Genomic DNA, 24,374 nt, shown 5'->3' with positions numbered 1-24,374 from the left:
ACTTGGTGTTACCTATTTTTGATCGTCCATTTATAAACATAACTGTTGTACAGATCATTTTTCAATAACCAAGAAGAATTAAGTTTGATTTAAGTGATATATTTCAATTTTCTGGGCGGATTAAAAATTACGAAATTAACGGACAATATACGGAAGGAGTAGCATACCAAGAGCTAGACGACCAGCGTCGAATCGAAGTCGGTTATATATTTACAATTTGATGAAAAAGACAATTTATTTCAGTCAATCTGCTCAATATGAGTAAAGTCAAAGCGAATTTAATTCAAGTCTAAATGTGATATTCAGGTCCCAGGAACACAAAGCAATCTTAGACTTAAAAATTTCTCTTATTCATAAAATCAGTATTTATTATATACTGATACACTGTACTTCGAAATATAAATGAACAACATGAAAGAGGATGTTTCAATTCTTATAATTTACTTTTGCTAATCAAAAAGAAACAAGTTTTTAAAAAGACACATAAGACAGAATGTAAATATAGAGAAAAATCGAAGAAAATTAATCTTTCAAAAACTCTACATTTCAACAAATATAAGTTTTACCAAGTACTTAAACTCTAAAACTACACAGTTCGGGATATACAAGTCAATGTACAGTGGGCAAAACACCTTGAATTACCTACATCACTGAAGATACAGTAGTATCGTACAAGGGAGGCTGAATGAAGATGTAGTGTTTATCTACAATATATGTATAATTCAAAAGTACAGGGGGCACTTTGAGAAATAATTTAGAGAGGTTGAGATTTTAAACTTGTACGCGTACGTGTACGTGTGTACAAACTTTGACGTACACGTTGTTTGAAATTTGTCTATTGAGATTTAATGACGTGTAACATGAACGTGTAGACTGTAATCGGTGTCTCTGTTTCAACTATTTTGTAGTTTCGTGACATTAGAGAGGTTGAGATTTCATACGTTTACGTGTACGTCTAGTAGGGGAATTCCCTAAATTTTTCGCGTATTACGTCATCAATTTTAGCGATGACAAGTTTTCTACACGTTCCTAGAACTTGTAGAATGGCATCTACACGTAAGTGAAAACTTGTAGCCTTTATAATAAAAATGAGTCAATTTATGTGTGAAAATGTGATTATTGTACATTATTAAGGAAGCTTAGTTTCATGGGCACTTATTTTAACCATGTTTTGTTTACTTACTAAAATCAAACTGACGTCACAAAACTTCTTAATAGGTGAATCAGAGAAACCAATCGCAGTGTACACGTACATGTTACACGTCATGAAAATCTCAACAGACAAATTACAAAAAAACGTGTACGTGTAGGTCAAAGTATATGCACACGTACACGTACGCGTACAAGTTTAAGATCTCAACCTCTCTATTAGTTTAACTTTAGTTAATGAACAAAATATGGTTAAAATAAGTGTTCATGAAAAATAACATCCTAAATAATTAAAAACAATAACAGTTTCACACACAAATTGACTAGTTTTTATTGAAAAAGCTACACGTTCACACCTACGTGTAGATGCCTTTTTACAAGTTGTAGGAACGTGTAGAAAACTTATCAACACCAAAACTGATGACGTACGCAAGAAATTTATGGAATTCCCCTACTAGACGTACACGTATGAAATCTCAACCTCTCTACTGTTGAATATAAGACAACTTTTCACATTGAAAGATAACGCTCGAGTCGTTTTTCAACAGTGGCAAATATTCTTTGATCAATCACGTTGGATAAAAATATTCTCTGCATGGAGGAGATATACAGTAGTTTCCCCCTTATTGGAATATTCTAACATTCTTACATCTGGTGTAATGTAAAAAGAGATCTTTACAATGAAGAAGCAATGGCGGGTAACAACCAATCATCAAACAAGGAACAAGAAACTTTTATCGCCCAAACCACTCCAAACATAATGTTTCTGGGGATACTTTTGGGAGTCCGGTTATCAAATGGATTGGTTAACAGTTCCGGTCATTTAATAAAATGATGAATACTTATTGGCATGCCATTCTTGGATACACAAAGACTATCAGAGTTCTAGATCATCCTCGCAGTCATAATAAGAGACGCAACGTCTCCAGGAACACTTGTTACATCCTGGATACATGGCACAGTGGCTGTGTCTGTTGTCACAGTCGTCATGGGAACGCCAGACACAGTGAGGTACGCTGTCTGATGAACATTCACCGGGAAGACAGACCTGTTGATTAATATTTTACAGAAATATTTACATTATATCATTTAAAAAAAAAATACAATGCAATTTTTTTCAACGATGGGTATGAAATGAAAATCAAAAATATTTTGTATTCAATCAAAAATGTAATAAAGTATAAAATTTGAACTTCTTAATATTCTCAAGCTTAAGTTTTATACTTTATTACATTTTTGATTGAATACAAAATATTTGTTATTTTCATTTCAATGCCAATTTAGCTCTTCTTCGTTTATACTTAACCCTTTTGAATAACCTAATTAATATAACAAACTTAACGACATTGTTTTGTTGGGGATCCTTGTTTACATGCCTAACTTTTGCTGATTTGATTTCAAGAATTTAGAAAGGTCTTTTTAAGCTTTTGGTACGTTTATATGAATTAGGTCCTTCTTCTAGGATGTAATGGAACTCTACTGCTTTTAAAAGGGACTTTAAAATGTTGTTAAATTCAAACTGTAACTTTAAGAGAAGAAAAAAAAACTGTTCTCTAGACTTTACTAGCAACGCAGAAGAGTAGTTGCAATATCTAACTCCGTTAGTCTAGATATAAAAACAAATGTCGAGTTTGAAAAGTTTTTGATAACTTACAGTACATCCGCAATTTTTCTCATACAATTTTTTAAATAGATTTCTTCTTTGGCATTTTGGGACATTGGAATAATCCTCATGCCAGTTACACTTGTTCATAGCAGGAGATCCTAATTTGTCAAAAGTTCCTGTGGAAAAACAGAGTTTATATTACTGAGAAGGTTTGACACGACTTACTGAATTCTAAAAGAAGCTTATAATCTATAGAATGATAAAGACAGCCCATGGAAATGTTTATATTTAACCTGTGTCAAGTTTTTGCTTTGAGTCTATTGGTTCATGTAAATATGAAAATCTTAAAAATAAGAAATTCAAGTATTGAATCTCTATCTTTAGAGTGATTCAGGGGTTTCATACTTCACATGTGTATTCCTTGTAACAAGACCATCCTTGGATACCAACATCTTTGACCCTTTGACCTTGACCCTACAGTTTGACATACTATTGAAAAATGTAACCTTGGCCATAACTTTTAAACAGTTGGTGATAGGGCTTTCGTACTTCACTTATGTATTCCTTGTGACAAGACCTTCCTTAAGATACCAACAACTTTGACCCTTTGACCTTGACCTTGGAGTTTGACCTAAATTTGAAAACTTTAACCTTTGCCAAAACTTTTGAAAAGTTGGTTTTAGGGCTTTCATACTTCACTTATGCATTCCTTGTGACAAGACCTTCCCTTGGATACCAACAATTTTAGCATTAACCTTGACCTTGGAGTTTGACCTATTTTAAAAAAAAATTAATCTTGGCCTTAACATTTGAACGTTTGTTTCTAGGGCCTTCACATTTCACAATCATGTTTATCACATGTGACAAGACCTTCCCTTGGGCACCATTTGACCTTGACCTTGCTATTTTACTTACTTTTGAAAAACTTTAACCTTCGCCATAACTTTTCAACTGTTGGTGCTAGGGTTTTCATATTTCACAGGTATATTCCTCAAGAGAAGACCTTTCTTTGGGTACCAACATTTTTGATCTCTTGACCTGGAGTTGGACTTGCATTTGAGAAACTTTAACCTTTGCCATAAGCTGCCATACAGGAGCATCAGTGTTTCAAAAACACATCTTGTTATCAGTGGTATTTTCAAATTGTGTGAAGTAATGTGGAATACAAGTCTTCCAATACCTGTGAATATGGCTTTAAGGTCTTTTTCTACCTTGACAGCACAATCATCAAGTGGGGATGGTGTTAACACAACTGCTATCGCCTTATCCTTCAGCTTTGACTTCGTTTTATCCTAGAAAAATATAGAGTAAAAAAATCAACCTTAGTATTTTTGCTTCTGTTTGAAGTGAAGTAGATTTACCTAGAACACTGGTTTTTCTCAAAGTCTACTGTATTTGAAATTTTCTCTCTTTTTTTCTGAAATTTACTCATTTAACATTCAGGATACTATAATATGTTCTTTAACTTGAATTCTACAAACAAGAGCATGCAAAGTAAGAAAACGGAATGCATACAAAACATCATTGACATCGTCAAGATTTTAAATTTTTTAACACAATTTTCTCTTTACAAAAAGATCTTTGAAAAAAAAATATTGAAATGGCTCAAATCTAAATGTGAGGGGAAGCATTAATTTTTTGCATAGATTTTTTAAATTTTATTTTGATTGTCCTTGTACTTAAAAAGAATTTTAAAAATTGTTCATGGCAGTTTTTTTTTATCAGTTGTATAAAATGTTACTTAAAAGATTTTCATATCACATGCCTTGATGACCTTGTTGATATAAATCTCATATTTCTGCTGGGGTTTTCCACTGGCTCCGGTAAAATTCTGAGAACCCTGTACAGTCCCAAGAAAAGCTGAAATATGAGATTAAACTAAATAAAACGTCTAATAAAAAATAGTTGTCCTTCTGCCCTTCTGTGTAACAGACATGCATGGAGAGTTGAAGCATGCGGGATCCAGGAATTATTTGCTGGGGGTGGGATGGGGGGGGGGGTACATTCCCAGTCAAAAAAATCGGATTTTTGGGGTGGGGGGGGGTGGGGGGGGGCAAGAACAAAGATACTTGTTCAAATGTTGTTTTTTTTTTGGGGGGGGGGGGTTAAAACCAGTCGCTTTCTTTCGTATATGTGACTTTCCCTACCTTTTTGACAGGGGTCTGCGTTTTTTTATGGGTGATGGGTCTAAGGTCATTTTGATGACTTCACTACATAAATTCAATCTGAAAATCTAGGGTGGGGATGGGGGTCTAACACATAGGCAATGGTCATCAATGTAAATATAGAGTATGTTATTGTATATGCACATACTCTATATTTACAGAACTTACTTTCGCTTATATTTCAAGACAGTCTCCTTGTATTTTGTTTATCCTGCAATACATTTTACAGGACCTCCAAAACGAGCTGTTTTCAACCGATTTAGGTACATCTCTGCAGTTGAAACTAAGACGCCATGGCGTAAAATTGCAATATTCATGACGTCACAATGCTTTTAGAACGTTGGAATACGTGCACGAGGCTCTATTAGGGCATTGACCGAATAAAGCTTTGGTTTATTATTATTCCCATTGAAGTTTTTAAACTTGTAATTTATTACTTATATATACATTTGAGACGGACAATCGAATGTAATCGAATATAAATATTGCACTAACTGTACGTCGTAGATTTTCACAAATTACGCTAGGTGTAAATCGGCTTGAAAAGCGGTTACGCTTCAAATTCATCTGGCAAATGATTCTGTTTTGAAGGGAATATTCTGTGAAAGGCTACTTGTGATCAATTTTAGTGAGCATGTTGGTGTCTGGGAATTTTTGTATTCATGAGAACCCATATTCGATGTTAAAAAACACAAGAAACACGTCCGATGTTTGATAATAAAAAGTTGGAGGAATTTCGGTCGGAAAGGGATGGATGGAGACACTTGTCCGGACCAGATAACTTGAAATCAAGTATAAAATTTGATCAAAAACATAAAATCTACGATTTCAGCCAGGCATATTTATTAATTTATTATGTTGACATGGAGACACTGGCGACAGCTTACATTGTTAAGACAACGTCACAACGATCTCGATGATGGAGGTGTGCCTACCGAACTTCCAAAGCGCAGTGTTTGTCAGCTGTTTGTGGCGTGATTGCATTACATTGATGTTTTTCAACAGATTTTCAAATTTATTGTGAGTAAAGTTTAACGAAAAAAAATTATAGCATTCAGAGGTCTGCGAGAAAAATAAGGGTAAAGGTTGAGACTAAGCAGCTCAGACATGAAACTTATAACACTTAGTTTTCTATTCTGTATGTAAAATCGATCAAGAACTGTATTAAATACTCGTTTACATTGTAAATAAAACTATTATTATTTTACTTGCGTATTTTGTACATTTTTATGCACGAAAAACATGCTAATTATATTGCTAAGTAAGTCTTTTTATGTAGATATTACTGCGCTGTGTGATTAGGTCACGTAATGACCTATGACCTTCGAAAAACTTCATACAGGTATGAAGATATTTGCTCTCTGCATGTTTATATAATAGAGAGATACCACAAATGTATATATTAGGTCAATACAAGGGGTAGTTGCAGGATAAAAGATTTTCTTACAAATAAAAGTAGGTGTGCCTCTATTCTGTGCACACCTTTTACGTAGTCTTTGGGGATAGAGAGCTAAAAGGAAGTTCCGAATCAGAGTGCGGGGGAGAGAAGGAGGAGAGGATGAAAGAAAGAGGAATGATGTGTGTATAGGACTATTTACTTCTTTTTATGTAAGCTCTTTATTCCTTTTTAAATTTTAAAAAAAATGTGCTCAAAACTATAATAGCTCTCAAGTATATATATAACTTTGATACCTATATGAGCTCTAAAGTAGATTACTCTCTGATACAAAGTATGAAAATTGAACTATTAACGAAAACAGAAAAAAAATTACCTTACGCTTTGCAATAACATTTTGATTATTTTCCAATAGCTTTTCTTATATAAATGATAGGAGAGGAAGCTCTCCTAGTAAGATGTAATTTCATATCGTCATGAGCATTTAACAAAGCATTGACAAATTGAAAAAAAACACTTGAAAATCGGCAAAACTTTATGTTTAAGGCACTGCATGCATGCCTCTTTTACGTACATTTTGATTTTTTGGAGGGGTGGGGGTGGGGAGGTGGGAAGGGGGTTGGAGATAAAAGTTATCGGTTAATTCAAATTCAAAACATGATATGAATAGCATTTATTCTTACAAAGCAGTATGTTAAATGTTCGCATGCAGAGAGATATTGCAAGATTTTTAACCTTAATGTGTAATTACTAAAAGGTGGCGATAACGAACAGTAATCAATCTCATAAATACAGTAGACAAAACGAATCGTAAACAGGGCGAAAACACGGACACCTGGAAACACCATAGGTGGGATCAGGTGCCTGGGAGGAGTAAGCATCTCCTGTCGACCGGCCACACCCGCCATAAACCCTATGTCTTGATCAAGTAGACGGACTACTCTGTACTCAAATTTGGTATAAAAGCAATGACCTAACAATTGGTATGTAACATGAAACGATAGGTTGTATTTACATACAAGGTCATTTTAACAACAGTAAAATTTGCAAAAACTTACTTTAAACAGAATTGTTGAAATCCTTGTAACATTAAATTATTTTTCAGTAGTTTGTCTCGATTTAAAAATTGATTGTACTCAGAGCATGCTCTTTCGTATCGAGTCATTTAGAATATATAATCACCATGTGATGTTGGAATCACTATATGCTATAATTATGTATACAAATAAGGGAAGTTGACGATGGAAAAGCTGAAGCCATCCCGTTGTCATACAGTTTAGTTATTAGTTGGCCATTACCGTCTATAGTCAGTAAAACATCCAAATATGAAACAGATGTGGCAGATTCTGTAATATCTTTTATTTCGAGTTCACTGGGATATATCTAGTCGACATATGAATGAAATTAACTATTGTTAATTGACAAAATGTCGTCGATATATCTAAATGTTAAGGTGAAGGCCAAAGCAAGAGTTTTTGTGTAGAAGTTTTTGAATAAACTCTGCTTAATAGGATTATAAAAACAGGTCGGCTGATAAAGTAGCACAATTAGTGCCTATCAAAATTCCAACAGATTGTTTGAAAACCTGTCTCCAAAGACTATATTTATAATAGATATTGTCAATGAGGAACTCCAGCATCTTTTTATTATCAACTTCAGAGTACCTGTATGTAGAATCAGAAGGATTTTTAACAAAATAATTTTGTAGATGACCAATAACAAAACATGAAAATTTACGAGTTCCATTTTTATTGAGGAAGCAGTTGCCTATGACGTCAAAAAGCCCACTCCTTAATTTTATCGTGAGCAGTATTTGTATAAAGCGTAGAAAAGTCAAGTTTTGATGCTATTGATGTTTGAAAAGTTTTCAAATTTTAAATTTTCCAAACGTTCTTCGTAATATTTTAGCATCCACATTTGATGTACACCACTTTTTGATTATGTTGTAGCACATTACATCTGAAATTTGATAGTGACTTGGTTTAACATTTACTGGACCCTGCATTTTATCTTTGATTGTGATGCTTTTTATAGAGTTTTGGAATCTAGTATAGGTACCGCAAAACAAACCCACTTCCATTTACTTGACTTTTAACTTATTTAGAATAAACGCGTTCGAATTTAAACAACCAAAACTTATCATTATTGAATGAAAATTTTATCAAGCATAGTGACCAATCGATATCAGTATCAATTTAACACAGTTTTCACAGTGAGGGTATAGGTAAACCATTTTAAAAGAGGAATACATCCTCATTAGTTTAATAAATTGACAAGACACGCATTTACTGTCTTACAAATAACAATGTAACAAATAACATGTTATTTAACTTATTTGACTTAAAATCACCGAGGGCGTTAAAGTTCAATTCCAAGTTTTCCAAATTAGGGGTACATGTAATTTCTAAATATGTGTAGCACGTAGGCATTTTAATACAAACATTTTAATTGAAAAACAGCCTCTGACAGATTTTAGTATATTGAAAGTTTGAAAAATTAAATAGAGTCATGGTTGGAATGGATTTGAATTTGAATAATTATGTTACTGCCAATGACCTAAAAAAGGGCCATAATTTCAAACTCAGAGTTAAATCTCAAGGATTGTCGTGATTGGCAATGAAATGGAAAAAACATGTTCCGGTCATAACTGTTTATCCCTTGATTGTTATGTATTGAATCCTGAGTATGCTGATAACCTAAAGATGACACAAAAGTTTGACATGTACTTGAGTCAAAACCGTATTTCAAAGGTCAAAGTTGTACATTTGTAGCCCAACTTTAATATTTATTTTAATGAAACAAACATACATTTATCTTGCTTGTCAAAATGTACACCGATGAAAGAAAGTCTTTGTTGATCCTATATATCGTATTCACTCCTTAAAGTATCATATCTCCTCGAAAAAGTCATGCCTAATGCACCATGCAACACCAACTTGTTGTGCAAGTCTGACTTAATTCACATTAAAGAGGATTTATCATATATCATTTCAAAATTTTCCTTCAAATTATTTATAAATGGAAATGTTAAAATTTCTAAAATTTATTGGACATTTTTGTCGTTATCAAAATGATGTTCTTTATAGACAATCGACTCCATCAATCCAGACAAAACTATAACTCAGCTTAAAGGCAACATGTTCAAAGTTGAATAATATGGAATTATTCCAAATGCCACTGATTATTGATAATGCCAACTGTTGTCTCCCATTTCCAAATGAGAGCTGTCCTCGCCAACAACTGCCCCCCCCCCCATATATAATGCCACTTTTCCAACCAAATATCTATCCGCGATTTTATTTATACAAGATCTAAAAACTCTTTTTGAAGGAGTACTAATTCAGTAATTCTGTTTGAACGATAAAAGGTACTTTAACAAATATATGTAGGCGTGCCTCTATTCTGAACAGACTATTTCTCATTGATTTAATGAGGTTTTTTTTTTTTGGGGGGGGGGGTTGAGCTAAAAGGAAGTTCCGAATCGAAAAATAGCATCTGACATATTTTATATTTTAGTACATGGAAAGTTGAGGAAATAAGATAGAGTCAGTAAGTCTTTAGATACTAAACAGACTCAAGAACCCTTGCATGGAATGGATTTGAACTTGAATATGTTGTTGCCAAAGACTTTATGAAATCATGTCCTGGCTATAACTATACAACCCTTGACTTGTATGTATTCAAACTTTAGTATTTTGATGCTGATTACCTAAACGTCTTATAATAATCTAATTCAATGCCATATTTCAGAGGTCTAGGTTAAATTACCAAGGTCATATAACTCTGCCCAGATGTATCATTGGAAGATATGGAAAAACATGTACCAGGTTTTCCAACAATCTGTTGGAATCCCATGGGTTACAATTGTGTCCCCTTCTAAGCAGATCTGTTTTTATATTTTTATGAAGCTGAATTTATTTAAAAAATCTACATGAAAAGAAGTTTCTTGTCGTGGCCTTCAATTTGACTTTTAGATAAATCAATGACTTTTTTCGATTAACAATAACAGATAATTCTTTTTAATAAAACGTTGATTCGATATATCCCCATCCCGTTCAATTCGAATAAAAGACACCACGGAGTCTGACACAACTCTTCATTTTTGGATATTTTACCAGAGAAAGATAGAAATACATTGATGGCAAACTAACAAGTAAAATTTATGACAAACGTGGTGATTTCAACTTTTCTATTGTCAGGTTACCTTATTTATGTAACAATATACTGAAGACGTACATGTACTTCTTCAGCGTGGGATTAATATACGCTATGAATGCGGTCCCAGTTTTTCCGCGCAAATTTGTTACAGCTATTCTAAAATGCATCAAGGGTATACAAAGACAAAATAAAATTTCGCATAAATTTCTTCCCGCGGATTGAACAGATATTCCGTAGAATTATAAACCCGTGGGAAAAAGTAAGTTTACCATTATCAACTGCATATGGGGTTTATATTTCACAATTGATTCACTATGTTCTTCGTACGAACAATCTTTAAAACGAGGCAGTTACTGACAAACAAGTTGATAAAAATCCTGCTTTCATTTTATTGGGTTTGTTCTTGCTTTTTGGTTCGTTTTAAAGAGTTTAATCGTAGATTTGTTCTAAATACCATGTACTTAACAATATCACTTCAAGCAATGGAAGTCATAAGTTGACAATGGCAGCTCGCAGTACACTGACGTTAGCAGTTGGCAATGGAGGTATACAGTTAAAGTATATCACTGAGGGAGTCAGCAAAATCCCATGAACAAGCCTATTTCCCGAGGTCGGCAAGATTCCAGTTCTCCAAGAGCAAGCCTACATGTATTTTCCGAGGTGAAGCTTCAATTTCTAACATTTCAATCTTGCATTGCAAAATATAACATTTTCACATGCAGAGGAAAAGTGTACAGTTGGTACCTTTTCTAAAAATAATGAGTTCAATCTAAACTAACTATGCATAATATTTTACCAATCACTTTTGAATGAAAAATTTATTTGAAATAAAGAAATATATCAATTTTATAGTGTATAATCCCATTTAGGGTTAAACCTCCATAATAACCAAACCATTTAAAAAGAGAAATACATTGAAGTATGTCAAGCCAAACTATATTAGCACCTAATTAACAATAGAAGAAATAAACAATTACAATGTAAGTAATTGGAAAATATACTTGAAAATTGTTGAGGGTGTAGTTTGTAGTATATCGAGGTATTTCAATTAGAGGTACATGTTTTTGAATATGTGTGGCACGTAGGCATTTTTATGACAAACATATTAATTGAAAAATAGCTTGTGACATTTCAATATTTGTTTCAAGAAAAACGAAAGATGTAATTATCAATTATCAGAATTGGAAATTTTACACAACTCGTTAATTCTCACGTCTCTCTCCTCAGTAATTGTGTTCTTAAAACATTGTCCTAAATATTTATCTTCAATACCTACAGGAATCACTGTCGTCTGTTTATATATGGATAGGTATCATATCGCTTCTGATTTTTCACTCTTATCTTTTTAAAAAGAGAAATTCGGTCATTTATACTTGCTTTATCCTTTCTATATAATTTACTTACTTTCACCATTGTCTCACTGAAAGCGAATTTTATATACATAAACATGTTTTTACATATTTACATATCTGAACTTTCAGCTCAGGTGAGCTAAAATGTATAATAATGCAACGTTTTACACGCCATATTGAGGGAAGAATTCAATAATCCTTCTTTAATGTAATATCAGACTTACAAAACAATTACGTTGTTTTGAAATTTGTAGCATCATATCGGTATTTATTTGCGAAAGAAACATCGCTCATTTGTGAGAATTTACCTAGATAATACTCTGTGAATCCTAGAAATATTATATACAGTTTATATCCGAGACAATCGCATACCTAATGCAGCATGCACAAATGGCACAAGTGGAAGACTTAGAGTTTCTAGAGTTTCTCAAAGATCTCTAGCTGTAAAATATCGGAAACTTGAGCATTTGCAACATGACTTTAAGGGTATGCATAAATATTGGCTTTATCCATTCACCCTCCTTAAACATTAGAACTGTAAAAGCACGTACTCTCAAAAGTTTAATATGTACTTAAGATGTCATATCTGTGGAATACTGATCAAGGTATGAGTTTAAGTTACTTTAAAATCGATCTGCTCCAAAAAACCTTTTTATAATCAATCATCAATCATCCAGAATACACAAATCACAGTAATAGTACTCAGTATCGAAAGCAATAGTGGTAATATGTAAATGCAAAATTAGTTAAGGAAGCTCATGGACCTCTAAAAATATTTCCCGAGCACTTATTCAGAAAATAAAGGTCACATTCAGAATCCGAATATTTATCGATAGAATTCATCATTATTGTCATCATACTTATAAAGTTTGATCAACATCGGAAGTATAATTTCTTGGAAATGAACCTGCTAAGAAAAGCAGCACGGGAAGTTTACAAGTAAATAAATCTGCTTAAAGAGTTCAAACTGATCACTCATCCAGAAAATCTAGGTTATGCTTGCAGCACCAGAAACTTTATGGTACATGTACCATTAATATTATGTACACGTAATAGACTCAAAATTTCTAAAACCAAAATGCTGAAAGATTTTGAATGAAAATTTTTCATAAGGATCTACACTATTTTAGTAGCCTTCTAACCCTGTGACAGGTATCAAATTTCCAAACTTTACATACGTTACATCTACATGACATGGCAAATCAAAATTTCCTGCTACACTCAAAATGATGACCAGCTTCTTTTTTACCACACTTTTGGGTTCATGGGGCCAAGATAATATTTTGTAAAACATCAGTGCATTGGAGAACGATTTAACGAAGATGTAAAAACAGAGCTGAACACAGAGGAGCAGCAGCTCCTTCTTTTGTAAAAATGTAGGTAAAGGTAGATAATTAGGTATTTAAGAGAAAAATTTGGATACCTATTATATACCCTGACTTTTTTAAAATGGTAGTTAAAACTATATATATATATATATATATATATATATATATATATATATATATATATATATATATATATATATATATATATATATATATATTGTTACGAAAACAGATGTATCCCCTTGCCCATTGATATTTATATCAATCACTATATGACCTTTATGACACGACCATAATCTATGGGTCAAGTTCATGAAACATCTATCATAATAGTTATTAACAACAACGTTTTCAAGTATAAATACTAATACTAGTACTGTAATGATAATCAAGGGTTTCAAAGTTATGGCCCTGAGATAGGTTTACTCTAATAACCCTGTGCCCAAAACCTTGAAGATATGATCTTGAGTCTACATCAAGACAATTCACTAACAATTAGGGGAAAACATTTATAGGCAATTATCTTTGATCCATCGTCAAAATCAGATCCTCGATCCCCTCTTTTTTTAATCTCATTAGCGACAATTAAGAAAAAAGAGCTAAAGCAAGGGTTTGATTTTAATCAGATCGTTTCCATGTTTCACTAAACTATTTATAGAATAAAAAGTTAACAGCAATGTACTCAAATTCGATCGCTTTTACATGTTGTATATTCCAGAACAGGGTTCCAGTCATGTTTCGGACACCATTTTACCATGAATGGAAAGTGACTTTGAGATATGATATGCCTTTGGTTGCGGACAACAACATGCCATAGCTTGAATTTTATCCAAGGGTTCAGGAGTTATGACCGGAAACGATTTTGATACAGACAGACGAACAGACAACCATGCCAAAACATCAAAATGTTTTAACTAGCTCATCAAATCTTAATCTCTGCATTTATCGATTCTATTTATTTTTTCTCCGTGAAAACTTTGCTATAAAATCTAAATATTTTGTTGAAAAAAGTTTTGAGTGAAAATATATTTATTAGACTACAGTTGATTTTATTTCACACATGCATTATTTACTCAAAAAATAATATTTCGTGACAGGTCACAGTATACACTTTTCCCCCCTTTTCTCATTGTATTTTTAAACTGATATACGGGTATGTTGCTGTATCAGAATTTAAACTCACCCCATTCTGCGTCACAGATGGCTGTTTGAGGATGTTTTTCTTGGCAACTGCAGGTATAACAAATAGTGATGAACTTGTAGATGAGAGCTGTTACCAAGTATATCCTGAGAACACAAAGCAAATAAAGTTGTTCAACGTTTTATAGAATATGAATTTTATTTTAAATTTTTAAATGTATACAGGCGCCATTTTATTTTACGTACAGAAAACACATTTACAAAAACTCATAATGTATATCATTCAACACTTTGAGTTTGACCAAACCTAACTACTTCTAGTTATACGAATTCATAACCAAATGCCACAGGCACTTGTTTCTGTAATTTTTTTTAACCCTTAGTATAATAATAACACCCAAATACTACGGGAAAAAGGGTGACATGCAAAGGTAAGAGAAGATTAAGAAATAAATATGTATAGCACCTATATTTATCATTTGTATATCACTCATTGCATGGAAAAAATCTCACACGTTGTATTCCGAAGCCTCTAAATGCCATATAAACACATTTGCAAACCTGAAACATATCATAACCCCCCCCCCCCATATTGGAACAGTGATGTTTCATTTTCCAAGGGATAAATTATAAATTCAAACCTCCTTCCCTAATATTCGAAGATTTTACAACTGCATCAGTGATGTTTCGTTTTCCAAAGGACAAATTATAAATTCAACATTTATGGTTTTTCTTCTCTATATAATTACTTACAATGACCAACTGATACACAAATATAACGTTAAAACCTGTGGGATAGACAACAAATAGCTGAAGTACTATTCATTCCGCTTCGTATTCCGGAAATCAGAATCATCCAAAATGTTTTCAAACATCAAAGGATTTTGACGATGATTATGACGTCATAATACTGTTTTGTTCACAACAAAGTCGCAGACGTGCAAACTGTAAGTAGACTCTTTGATATTTAGCAAATATAGTTTGTATCATTTTTAAAGTGTATGTTCGGAAGAAATCGTTTGTCCTGCTAGTTGATGGTTCTTAGTGCAAGTACGCATCAGTTCACATCTCATTAATTGAACATTTTTTTCTTATCAGGCACCCGGACTTAGAAATGACCCCAAGCTGACATTTTACTTTGAACATTTTTTCTTTTTAATTTTTTTTTTCTAAAAATGTTAAGCCTTTTATCCTAAATATTTGACATGATTACCTCTTTTTTTTTTAAATTATTATAATTCAGGTATAATTTCAAAGAAAGTATCGTTTTGATTTAGAGTGCCTTTCAAAACAATATTTTGATAAAATATTAACACATTGTTACGTCATGATTATGGTCTTTAACGATGACCTATGACGTCATAGTTAAGTTTTGTTTACACAAAAGCGATGGAAATGCAGGTTGTGAGTAAAACTTTTTCCCGTTACTGAAATGTTGTTTGGTTTTTGCGAACGCGCCTTTTTGCAATATAATTTTCATTAGCACCTAGTTTGCCTCACTGGTTGTATTTTAAGATTGGGCGATGCATGTGAAATTCCAGAATTAATAATATTTGTAGTCCAGATCCTTTGATCCGCTCGCATAGATCGCTTCCTTGTCTGGCGGTCTATGTGAGCGGATAAAAGGATCTGATTTTATCATGTTGGTTGTAGTCGTTTTCTTTTCTTTTTTTAAATGAAATAAAATTCCCCGAAATCGAATTTTGACCTTCGAATTTATCGGAAAGATCGCTATATTTATTTATACCTGTTATATTAATACCAACTTTTAAATAATTTTTTTTTCTGCCTTAAAGGCTTGAAAATTGTCTTTAGTAATTAAAGAACGAAAGTATTATACCTTCTGCATTTATTATTGTGGAGTTCTTATAATTTATGAACAATTCAAGCTACACATTTAAATTTTTTTATCATTTTTTTAGAATGCAGTGTTGAGTGAAAAAATTATCATGGAACGACTCCAAGGAATTCTGACTGAGCTGGCCTGCCGCTCGGCTGATATACCAGTAGACATGCTTCCCATCCCTTTTGTAAGGATCTTATTTGCAACTCTTACTCTTAAAATCTTGCTCGCGCGGGGGGGGGGGGGGGGGATATTAAGTTCCTAGGGAAAAAAATAAAATTAAATTAACCATTTTTTTTAAAAAACTAAAATGTAACGTGTAATAGAAAGTGGATCGGGTTTTAATGATGCATACAGTTGTTTGTTTGTTATTGTTTTTTTTTTAAATCTTCGAAAACACCATCTTTGTATTGTGTTGTTTTGTGCTGCTAGAAGAAGGGAAAGCAAAATAACACAAGTTTTATAATAATCATTATCTCGGAACGTCGATTATTTACTCAACGAGTTGAATATGATTGTTCTTAATTTTTAGATATATCGGTAAAATCATTTCTTTCTTAACCATTACAGAACGAAGAATTAATTTTGGACTTTGGCGAAGAAGCTGTGAAGGACCTGGTGAGTATTGTACACTGTAATTTAGCCAGATGGACTAGATGAATCTTTTTTGCATATTTTAATTAAGGAAAATATATAGAACAATATGCTAGATTTGTGTCTTTTAGCAAAAACTATCAAGTGGTGAAAAATTCCTTATATGTACACCATACATGGATCATTTGTTTTGTGTAAGAGAGTAAACGTTATCAATTAAAAGTATAAAATTTATATTGAATAATCTCAGAGAGAGAGAGAGAGAGAGAGAGAGAGAGAGAACTCCAAGTAAGTGTTTTGTTGCTTTTTTCAGAAATCAAAGAAAGAGATACTAAAATTCGAAAAAAGTTGGATTGAGATGGTTGAAGAAGAGGAAATGCAACAGGTATTACAAAGCTTAATAAATGCATTTGATTTTTAAATGACTGAATATATATTAGAGTACTTCTTTTTTCACAATTGAGCACATTTCGAATTCATTCAAATCTTATGAAATTTACCTTAAAAAAAATCAGCAAATTTCATCTTTGGTCTATATGATTGTTGTATATGATATCTTTCATGCATGTATTACACGTTTTTTTGGGGTAAATTCTCTATTCAGGACAATTTATCAAAGGTAGAATCTGAGTTGAAAGTAATGGCACCACAGATTAAGTCCAAACAGCAAATGCAGGAAGAACTAAAGGTACTACATGTATATAAACTTTCAAAATGAATTTAACTTTCTCTTTTTAGATCAAATTGATAAATACTCTAATTGTATTACAGAGAGTAGCCCCTAAAAAGGTTCAGCAATTCAGAAGCAGATTTCTATCAACAGAAAAAGCAAGAAAAATGTGGCAGCCAGTTCACCAAGAACTAATGGTAAAATTTTCATGTTTGCTTATGCTCTTTTACCTAATTATTCTATAATAATTTTGTTATTAAATGTATTTGGTATAAAAAGTTGAATTTGTCTTGATATAGTAATTTTTTTCATACAGGGACTTTTGACTAAAAGAAATATGGAGGAAATCAAAATCCAGAGACAAAAGAAGATTATAATGGAAATGCTGAAAGAGCTTAAGGTAATTTTGCCAGATATTTCAGTTCTTGGTTGAGTGCATGTTTCAGGAACTGAAAAATGAAGACAATTCACATTATTTACATTTGCAAATATTTTTCTTAGATGAACCTATAGAAGAGAAAATATGTTCAATTCTGTATGAACTTATTAGGGGGTCAGAGGTCATGGCGTGACCGAATCACACAGCGAGACGATATCTTGTCTACATATTTCTGTCACAGTGACACTGGTTTCGGAACTTCTGAACCGTCAAAGCGATGAAAAAGATAAAATTATTGAAACATATATTTTTTTTTCGTTCAACAAATGATCGTTAGATCTTTCTTCGGTGTGAAGAATGTTTCTAATTAGCCTAAAATCACGCTTACCTTTTTAACCCGAAATTCCTTTGAAGGTATGTAAACTGAAGACGATAGCACCGCTTTTGACTTTGTATATAAAGAACTCGTACAATAATAGTAAGATAATTCCCAGTAGCGATCATTGTTTTTTCATTATGAACAGATATTTCCTGAACTGGACTGCTAAACATCAATGTAAGTATTCAAATGTTGGAGCGAGGCGAACTCTCAAGACCAAACAACTTCTAGGTCATTGCGCGTCACAACATAGCAATACGGCGGGCCGTTCGTGTAATAAATGCAGTTCTATTCAGAATATTCGTCTCAAATGTAAATAAAAGTAATAAACAACAATGTTAAAAAGTTCACTGGGAAATGAACTTGGTTGGTACGTGATCAAATCTTCTGAGAAGCCCTTCGGGCTTCACAGGATTTGATCACGTGACCAACCAAGTTCATTTCCCAGAGAACTTTTTAACATTGTTGTTTATTTCTTAAATGACAAAAAATATATAAACTGTTAATAATTTCTGATAAATTGTGATTTTCAGGTAGTGGCATCCAGAGATGTAGACAGAAGAAAGGCAATAAGGGAAAAAGAACAAACATGGGGAGAGATTCATGAAGAAGTGATGGTAATTAAGTTTTCATGTGCATATTCTTTATATCAAATTATAATTTTTTGTGAAATGTGTCTTATTATGTTCTCAAATTTAATTTTCCTGTTTGGTTCTTTGTTGGTTTATTTGTTTTGAGCTTGTTTTAATTTTATCAAAAACTTGTTTGTTTATTTGTTTTGAGCTTGTTTTAATTTTATCAAGAAATTTTATACAGACTTTTTTTACAAAGAGAAATATGAAGAAGAAACAGAATCAGCACCAAACAGAAATAATGTTAAAGATGTTCAAAGAGCTTAAGGTAAATTTACTTAATAGAAGTAATAACTTTGTGTAATAATCAATTGTTGTAATATTGACCTAGATGAAAAATATGGGAAATTTCGAGGTTTTAAAAATGTAGAAAATAAACAATGTGCCAAAAGGGTAAGAAGTCAATAATTTAAAAAAATAATTTTCAGGCAGTGGCATCCAGAGTAGAGTGCAGAAAGGTAATAATGGAGAGCATGGAAACAATGAGCAGAGTGGTTCACAAGGAGCTGATGGTAAGTTTTTATGTCCTTTATTTATCTTATTTTTTATTTTGAATTTATTGTTATGTCCCTCGATTACTGTTTTTAAATTTTAACATTAACTTCTTTCTCTTTTTAAAAGTTGAACTTTTTTTTAAATTCTATCAAATTTTTGAACAGACCGTTTTGATCAAAAGAAATTTAGAGGAAAAACAGCTCCAAATGCAAAAGGCAACGATGTCAGAGATGTTTAAAGAGCTTAAGGTAAATGTGAAATATTGGCAGTTATAAATAGTGTTTATGTTTATATGTTAAATACTTATTGGGTAACCTATGAAAAAAGTGGAAACTTTCAAGATTTTGAATGTAGAAAAATTCAAAGTGAACAAAATTGTAAATTTTCCATAATTTCTGATTTTTAGATTGTGACCTCCAGAAATGTTGAAAAGAAAGCAATGATTGAAAAAAGAGAAACAATGTGGAGAGAGATTCACGAAGAACTGATGGTAAATTTTCTTGTGAATATTCTTCATTTACCTACATGTAATTATGTATACAATTGAACTTTGATATCTCGAACACTGATATCTCAAATACCATGTATATGTCAAAGTACAATGTAAGTATTTTACTCCTAACATTTCTCAAATCCTCAGATATCTCTCAGTTTTTTTCTCAGTCCCATTGAGTTCAAGATAACAAGGTTTGACTGTATATACATGTTCCTGTGTTTATTTTTGATTTTCAGAGTTGAATTTGTCTTAATTTACTGTTATTCTTATGTAGGCAGCTTGGGCCAGTAGAGAACTCCGAAAGAAACAGATCTTGCAACAAAAACAATTCATACTTGAAATGATGAAAGAACTTAAGGTGAATGTTCCCAAAAATTGCAATTTTAGCAAAAATTCCTTAAGTGTATGTATTACCCAAGTTTTTACAGATATAAGTCAATGCTGCAAAGTATGTTTGAGACAAGATGAAATTCTATTTACACATTTCATTCTAATTTTTTTGTAGGTACATGTAACTTTAGACACTGGGACAAAGATACATAAAGATGGAAAATTAGAAGAAAAGGTTGAGAATATTTTTAGGGATGTAAGTCACATCTTTCACTCAATTACGATTTCCTTTTTTTTTTCTTTTTTTTTTTTTTTTTAAAAATCTTATACATATAGAATGAATGACTACTTAATTTTCATAATATTGACCTAAAATGAAAATTTTAAAAAATCTAATATTGTTGTAAAATACCTTGATGAAAGGTTTCATGTTCTTCAGAAAACCAGCAAACCAGACACAACAATGCCTGAAGAGGAACAAGATTTATTTGTTCCAAGAAAATTATTCCTCTTCAATGTGGAAACTTTTAAAAATTCTCCACAGGTAAAAATTTGATATGATGACTTTTTTTAAACATTAATTTTATTAATATTTCCTGTGCAAAATAATTCCATTATATTGTGTAAATATGTTTTACAAATTTTATGCATATATATGTGCCATCTAATTGGGAGAAGATAATTAATCAATATTCTTTCCGAATTGAAATCTGAAATTGGGGGGAGGAGGGGGGGTCGAAAATATAGAATCACACATCTTTTTTGTCATAAAAAGTGCTTTACAGAATAATTTCTTCCTTATTAGGATGTTGAGAGTGTGATTTGCCACAAGAGAACAGAAATCAAGAATGATCACTGCATCCCAAGTATAGAAAAGGTATGTAGTTATTTGTATATGCATTTATTTCTATCAATGAATTTAATTCAGCAAAAAAGACAATCAAGTAAAAGTATCATGTATTAAAGTATGCCAATCCTGACACTGGTAATGTCAAGGATTTTTTTTTTTTTTGAAAAGTATTATTTTAAATATCTGCTCATTCAGTATAACTCAAAATTGAAAAGAAAATTGGGGGTCAGTGTGCATGTTACTGAGCAAAAATACAATAAACTTGACCTCTTTGCCTTTAAATTGTAATTTTTACATTAATTACTTTCACCTCAATTATATTTTGTCAGATCTAATAATTTCAGTAAATATTATGTTATTCTATGTAAAATAGTTTATTTAAAATCTAATTCTGAAAAAAAAACAACCTGCCAATTCATGCATGTGAATTATCTGTGACCTTTTCTCAAAAGCTAACATACCTTAATGTACTTTGTTTTAAAAAAAAAACAAAAAAGAGAAGAAAAAAAAACTCTGTGGTCTAACAACCAGTGTTATTGATCATAAATTTAATTTCAGTGATGAGTGTTTAATCTTTGCTATATCTACATTATAAAAGATATAAAATTCAACTTTCTGTCATATAATTATGAATATTATTAATTTTATTTTTCAGGTGCCCACTCTACCAAAAAAGAAATCATTAAGAGGAAGACTGAGGAAATTCTTTGGATTCAAATAAGAGTCTCTGTGTAGAACCTCGTGAAGAAAGTTGTTATTAATATTTCATGGTGAAAGATATTCACTTAAATTGTGATACATAACTTGGACATAAACTTACATCTTATAGATCGACCATCTCTTCAATAAACTTTATAATGTCTCAACCTTACTGTTTATCATTCTTTCCATCATCTTAATAAGATAGATAATATTACATTTTTGTTGTATTTATTGGTGTATCTGTTACGTAAGGTTAATTTAGAATAATCCAAAGCTCTAAATAAGAATATATCATGGTCATACAAAAATCACCTTGAATTCCTTATTTTTTTATGCAGCATAATTTGATATTCATAATTTGATATGTGTAGGTAGGCAGATACTGTAAAGTACGTACTAATATGATAATAAATCCATCATCAATTTTTTATTCACTTGAGCTGAAAACTCAAGTAAGCTTTTTAAATCATATTTTTTCTGCAGCATCCATTTATTTGGTCTTCGTCTGTAAACATTTAACATTTTTTACTCTAGAGCTACAGGGCCAATTTCAACCAAACTTGCCATAAAAGCATCCTTGAGTGAAGGGGATTCAAGTTTGTTGAATTGAAGAGCCACAAACTCTTCAAGGGGAGATAATTAAGATATATTCTAAAAAATGGAAAGAACAAGTTGAAATTATATAAAAGCCTCATGAAGAAATTACTGTGAAATAATTTTTATTACCTTAATTACCAAGAAATCTGATGTATATGTCAGACCATTGTTACACTGTCAGTTTTGCTTAACCTCAATTATAAGACAGAATTATCTGATTTGCGACGTACTGTTATGAATATTCTTTGCTTTGTTGCCATTGGGAATTTGTCATTGCTATGGGAATAATTGTACAATATTCATTATTACAAAGAAGTCTGAGTCTTAGTTGTATTCTATTATTTTAATATTTGTTTCCATCTGCTGTGTGTCATCTGTAAACTTTTCACATTTTCAACTTACTTCTCAAGAACCACTGGGCCAATTTCAACCAAACTTGCCACAAAGCATCTTTGGGTAAAGGGGATTCAAGTTTTTTAAATAAAGCTCCACACCCTCTTTCAAGGGGGTGATAATTCAAAATTAGTGAAAGTTTCATGGTTTCTTTTAAAAATCTTCTCAATAACCACTGGACCAGAAATGATTAAACTAATGTGAAAGCTTTATTATGTAGTGTAGATTGAAGTTTGTTCAAATCATGAACCCTAGGACTAGGGTGGGGCCATAATAGGCGATTAAAAGATATATACGATATATAGGAAAAATCTTTTTAAAAATTTCCTCTCAAGAACAACATTTAAGCCATGATTAGCCATATTTATATGAACCATCCTCAGGTAGTGTACAGTGTATATATAGTTTATTCAAATCATGATCCCCGGTGCTATAGGGTGGGATCACAATGGGTGATCAAAGTTTTACACAGGAATACATAGAAAAACTCTTAAAAATCTTCTCAAGAACAGCAAAGCCATGATAATTCATACATGTATTTATATGGAAGCATCCTCAGCTAGGTAGTGTAGATTCAAGTTTGTTCAAGTCATGACCCACTGGGGTAAATCAAAGTGGAATATAAAAGTATCATCAGGCATTGTAGATTCAAATTTGTTCTGTTCATGACTGCTGGGGGTAAGGTGGGGCCACAATATGTGATCAAAATTTTACATAGGAATATATAGGGGGGAAATTTGTTGATGGAGAACAGCAGGGCCATAGTAACTCAGGTGAGCAATGTGGCACATGAGCCTCTTAATTATGCATGTCAGTTTGGTTCTTTTATCAGAGATAGTCTTGGTGCTTTATGAGAATAGCATGCAGCCCTATGAGTTTTACAATTAAATTATATGCTTAAATTTACTATGATGATATACAAAACACGATAATAAAATGTTTTACATAAGAATTACAGAAGGAACATTCATACGGGGCACGCCTTGAATCATCGTCATTAAAACTTACCAAAATCGCAATTAAAACAGCTAGCTTATTTACATAAAGCCACGTACATAAGAAAATTCTTCGCCGCCCTAAATATTAATTCCTTTTTCTTAATTAAATACATTGTTGTGGATGATTTGTTGAGTGAAAGCGTCGATATTTGAAGTTTGACACATGACATTCCCCTAATACTGTAGATAAAGTATATTGCGATATTTAGATCATAGATCTACTAATACAAAACATAAATTTTACTTTTAAGACAGTTTACATCCTTAATTAATAGCAGGGATAAAATATTAAGCATAAAACGATGATTTATTGGTAATTTATACTGACTGCCCGAGCGGAAAGAAATAAATAACCAAGCAAGAGAAAAAAGGGGAAAGGAGGGATTAAAACTACAAAAAGTATGAGAATAAATCCTTACCTTTTTACGACAGTCATCGTCTTAAAGATGCCAAAAATCTTGGGATGTCATATAAACTTTGGGATACGGATTAACCACTCACATAACGCATTATCTGCCGAGAACCGCGAATGACGCTTAGAAAGTCATCAGACATATATCATAAATTAATTCATGCATACATTGTTTTGCATATCATTAATTGTTTATTATAAATTTTACGTTAATACTTGTTACTGTTATAATTTTTGTTGTTTTAGATTTATTCGTTATTATTTTTTAAAGACCCTTGTTTGATTGTCAGTTTCACTGCAGCTGATCGAA

At 32.0% G+C, this 24,374-nt stretch overlaps 2 protein-coding genes across 2 annotated transcripts in view; one reads left to right on the top strand and one right to left on the bottom strand.

Moving 5' to 3' along the window:
* The window catches only part of LOC133192203 (glycerol kinase-like), a 419,267-nt gene that overhangs the window by 113,687 nt on the left and 281,206 nt on the right, over positions 1–24,374 (top strand). The window lies entirely within an intron of this gene.
* On the bottom strand, positions 425–24,191 carry LOC133192722 (metalloproteinase inhibitor 1-like). Its single transcript, XM_061328724.1, has 6 exons — positions 24,072–24,191; positions 14,338–14,441; positions 4,521–4,615; positions 3,936–4,047; positions 2,804–2,931; positions 425–2,197 (listed from the first exon to the last, which is right to left on the bottom strand). The coding sequence occupies exons 1-6, from the start codon at positions 24,086–24,088 to the stop codon at positions 2,027–2,029; spliced, it is 627 nt and encodes a 208-aa protein (XP_061184708.1). The 5' UTR covers positions 24,089–24,191; the 3' UTR covers positions 425–2,026.

The sequence above is a fragment of the Saccostrea echinata genome, unplaced genomic scaffold (assembly GCF_033153115.1).
Source record: "Saccostrea echinata isolate AGI-Se365-2 ecotype Australia unplaced genomic scaffold, CSIRO_AGI_Sech_v1 ptg000025l, whole genome shotgun sequence".
NCBI lineage: Eukaryota > Metazoa > Mollusca > Bivalvia > Ostreida > Ostreidae > Saccostrea > Saccostrea echinata.
Note: the sequence above shows the minus strand (reverse complement) of the source record. Positions and strands in the feature narration are given on the sequence as shown.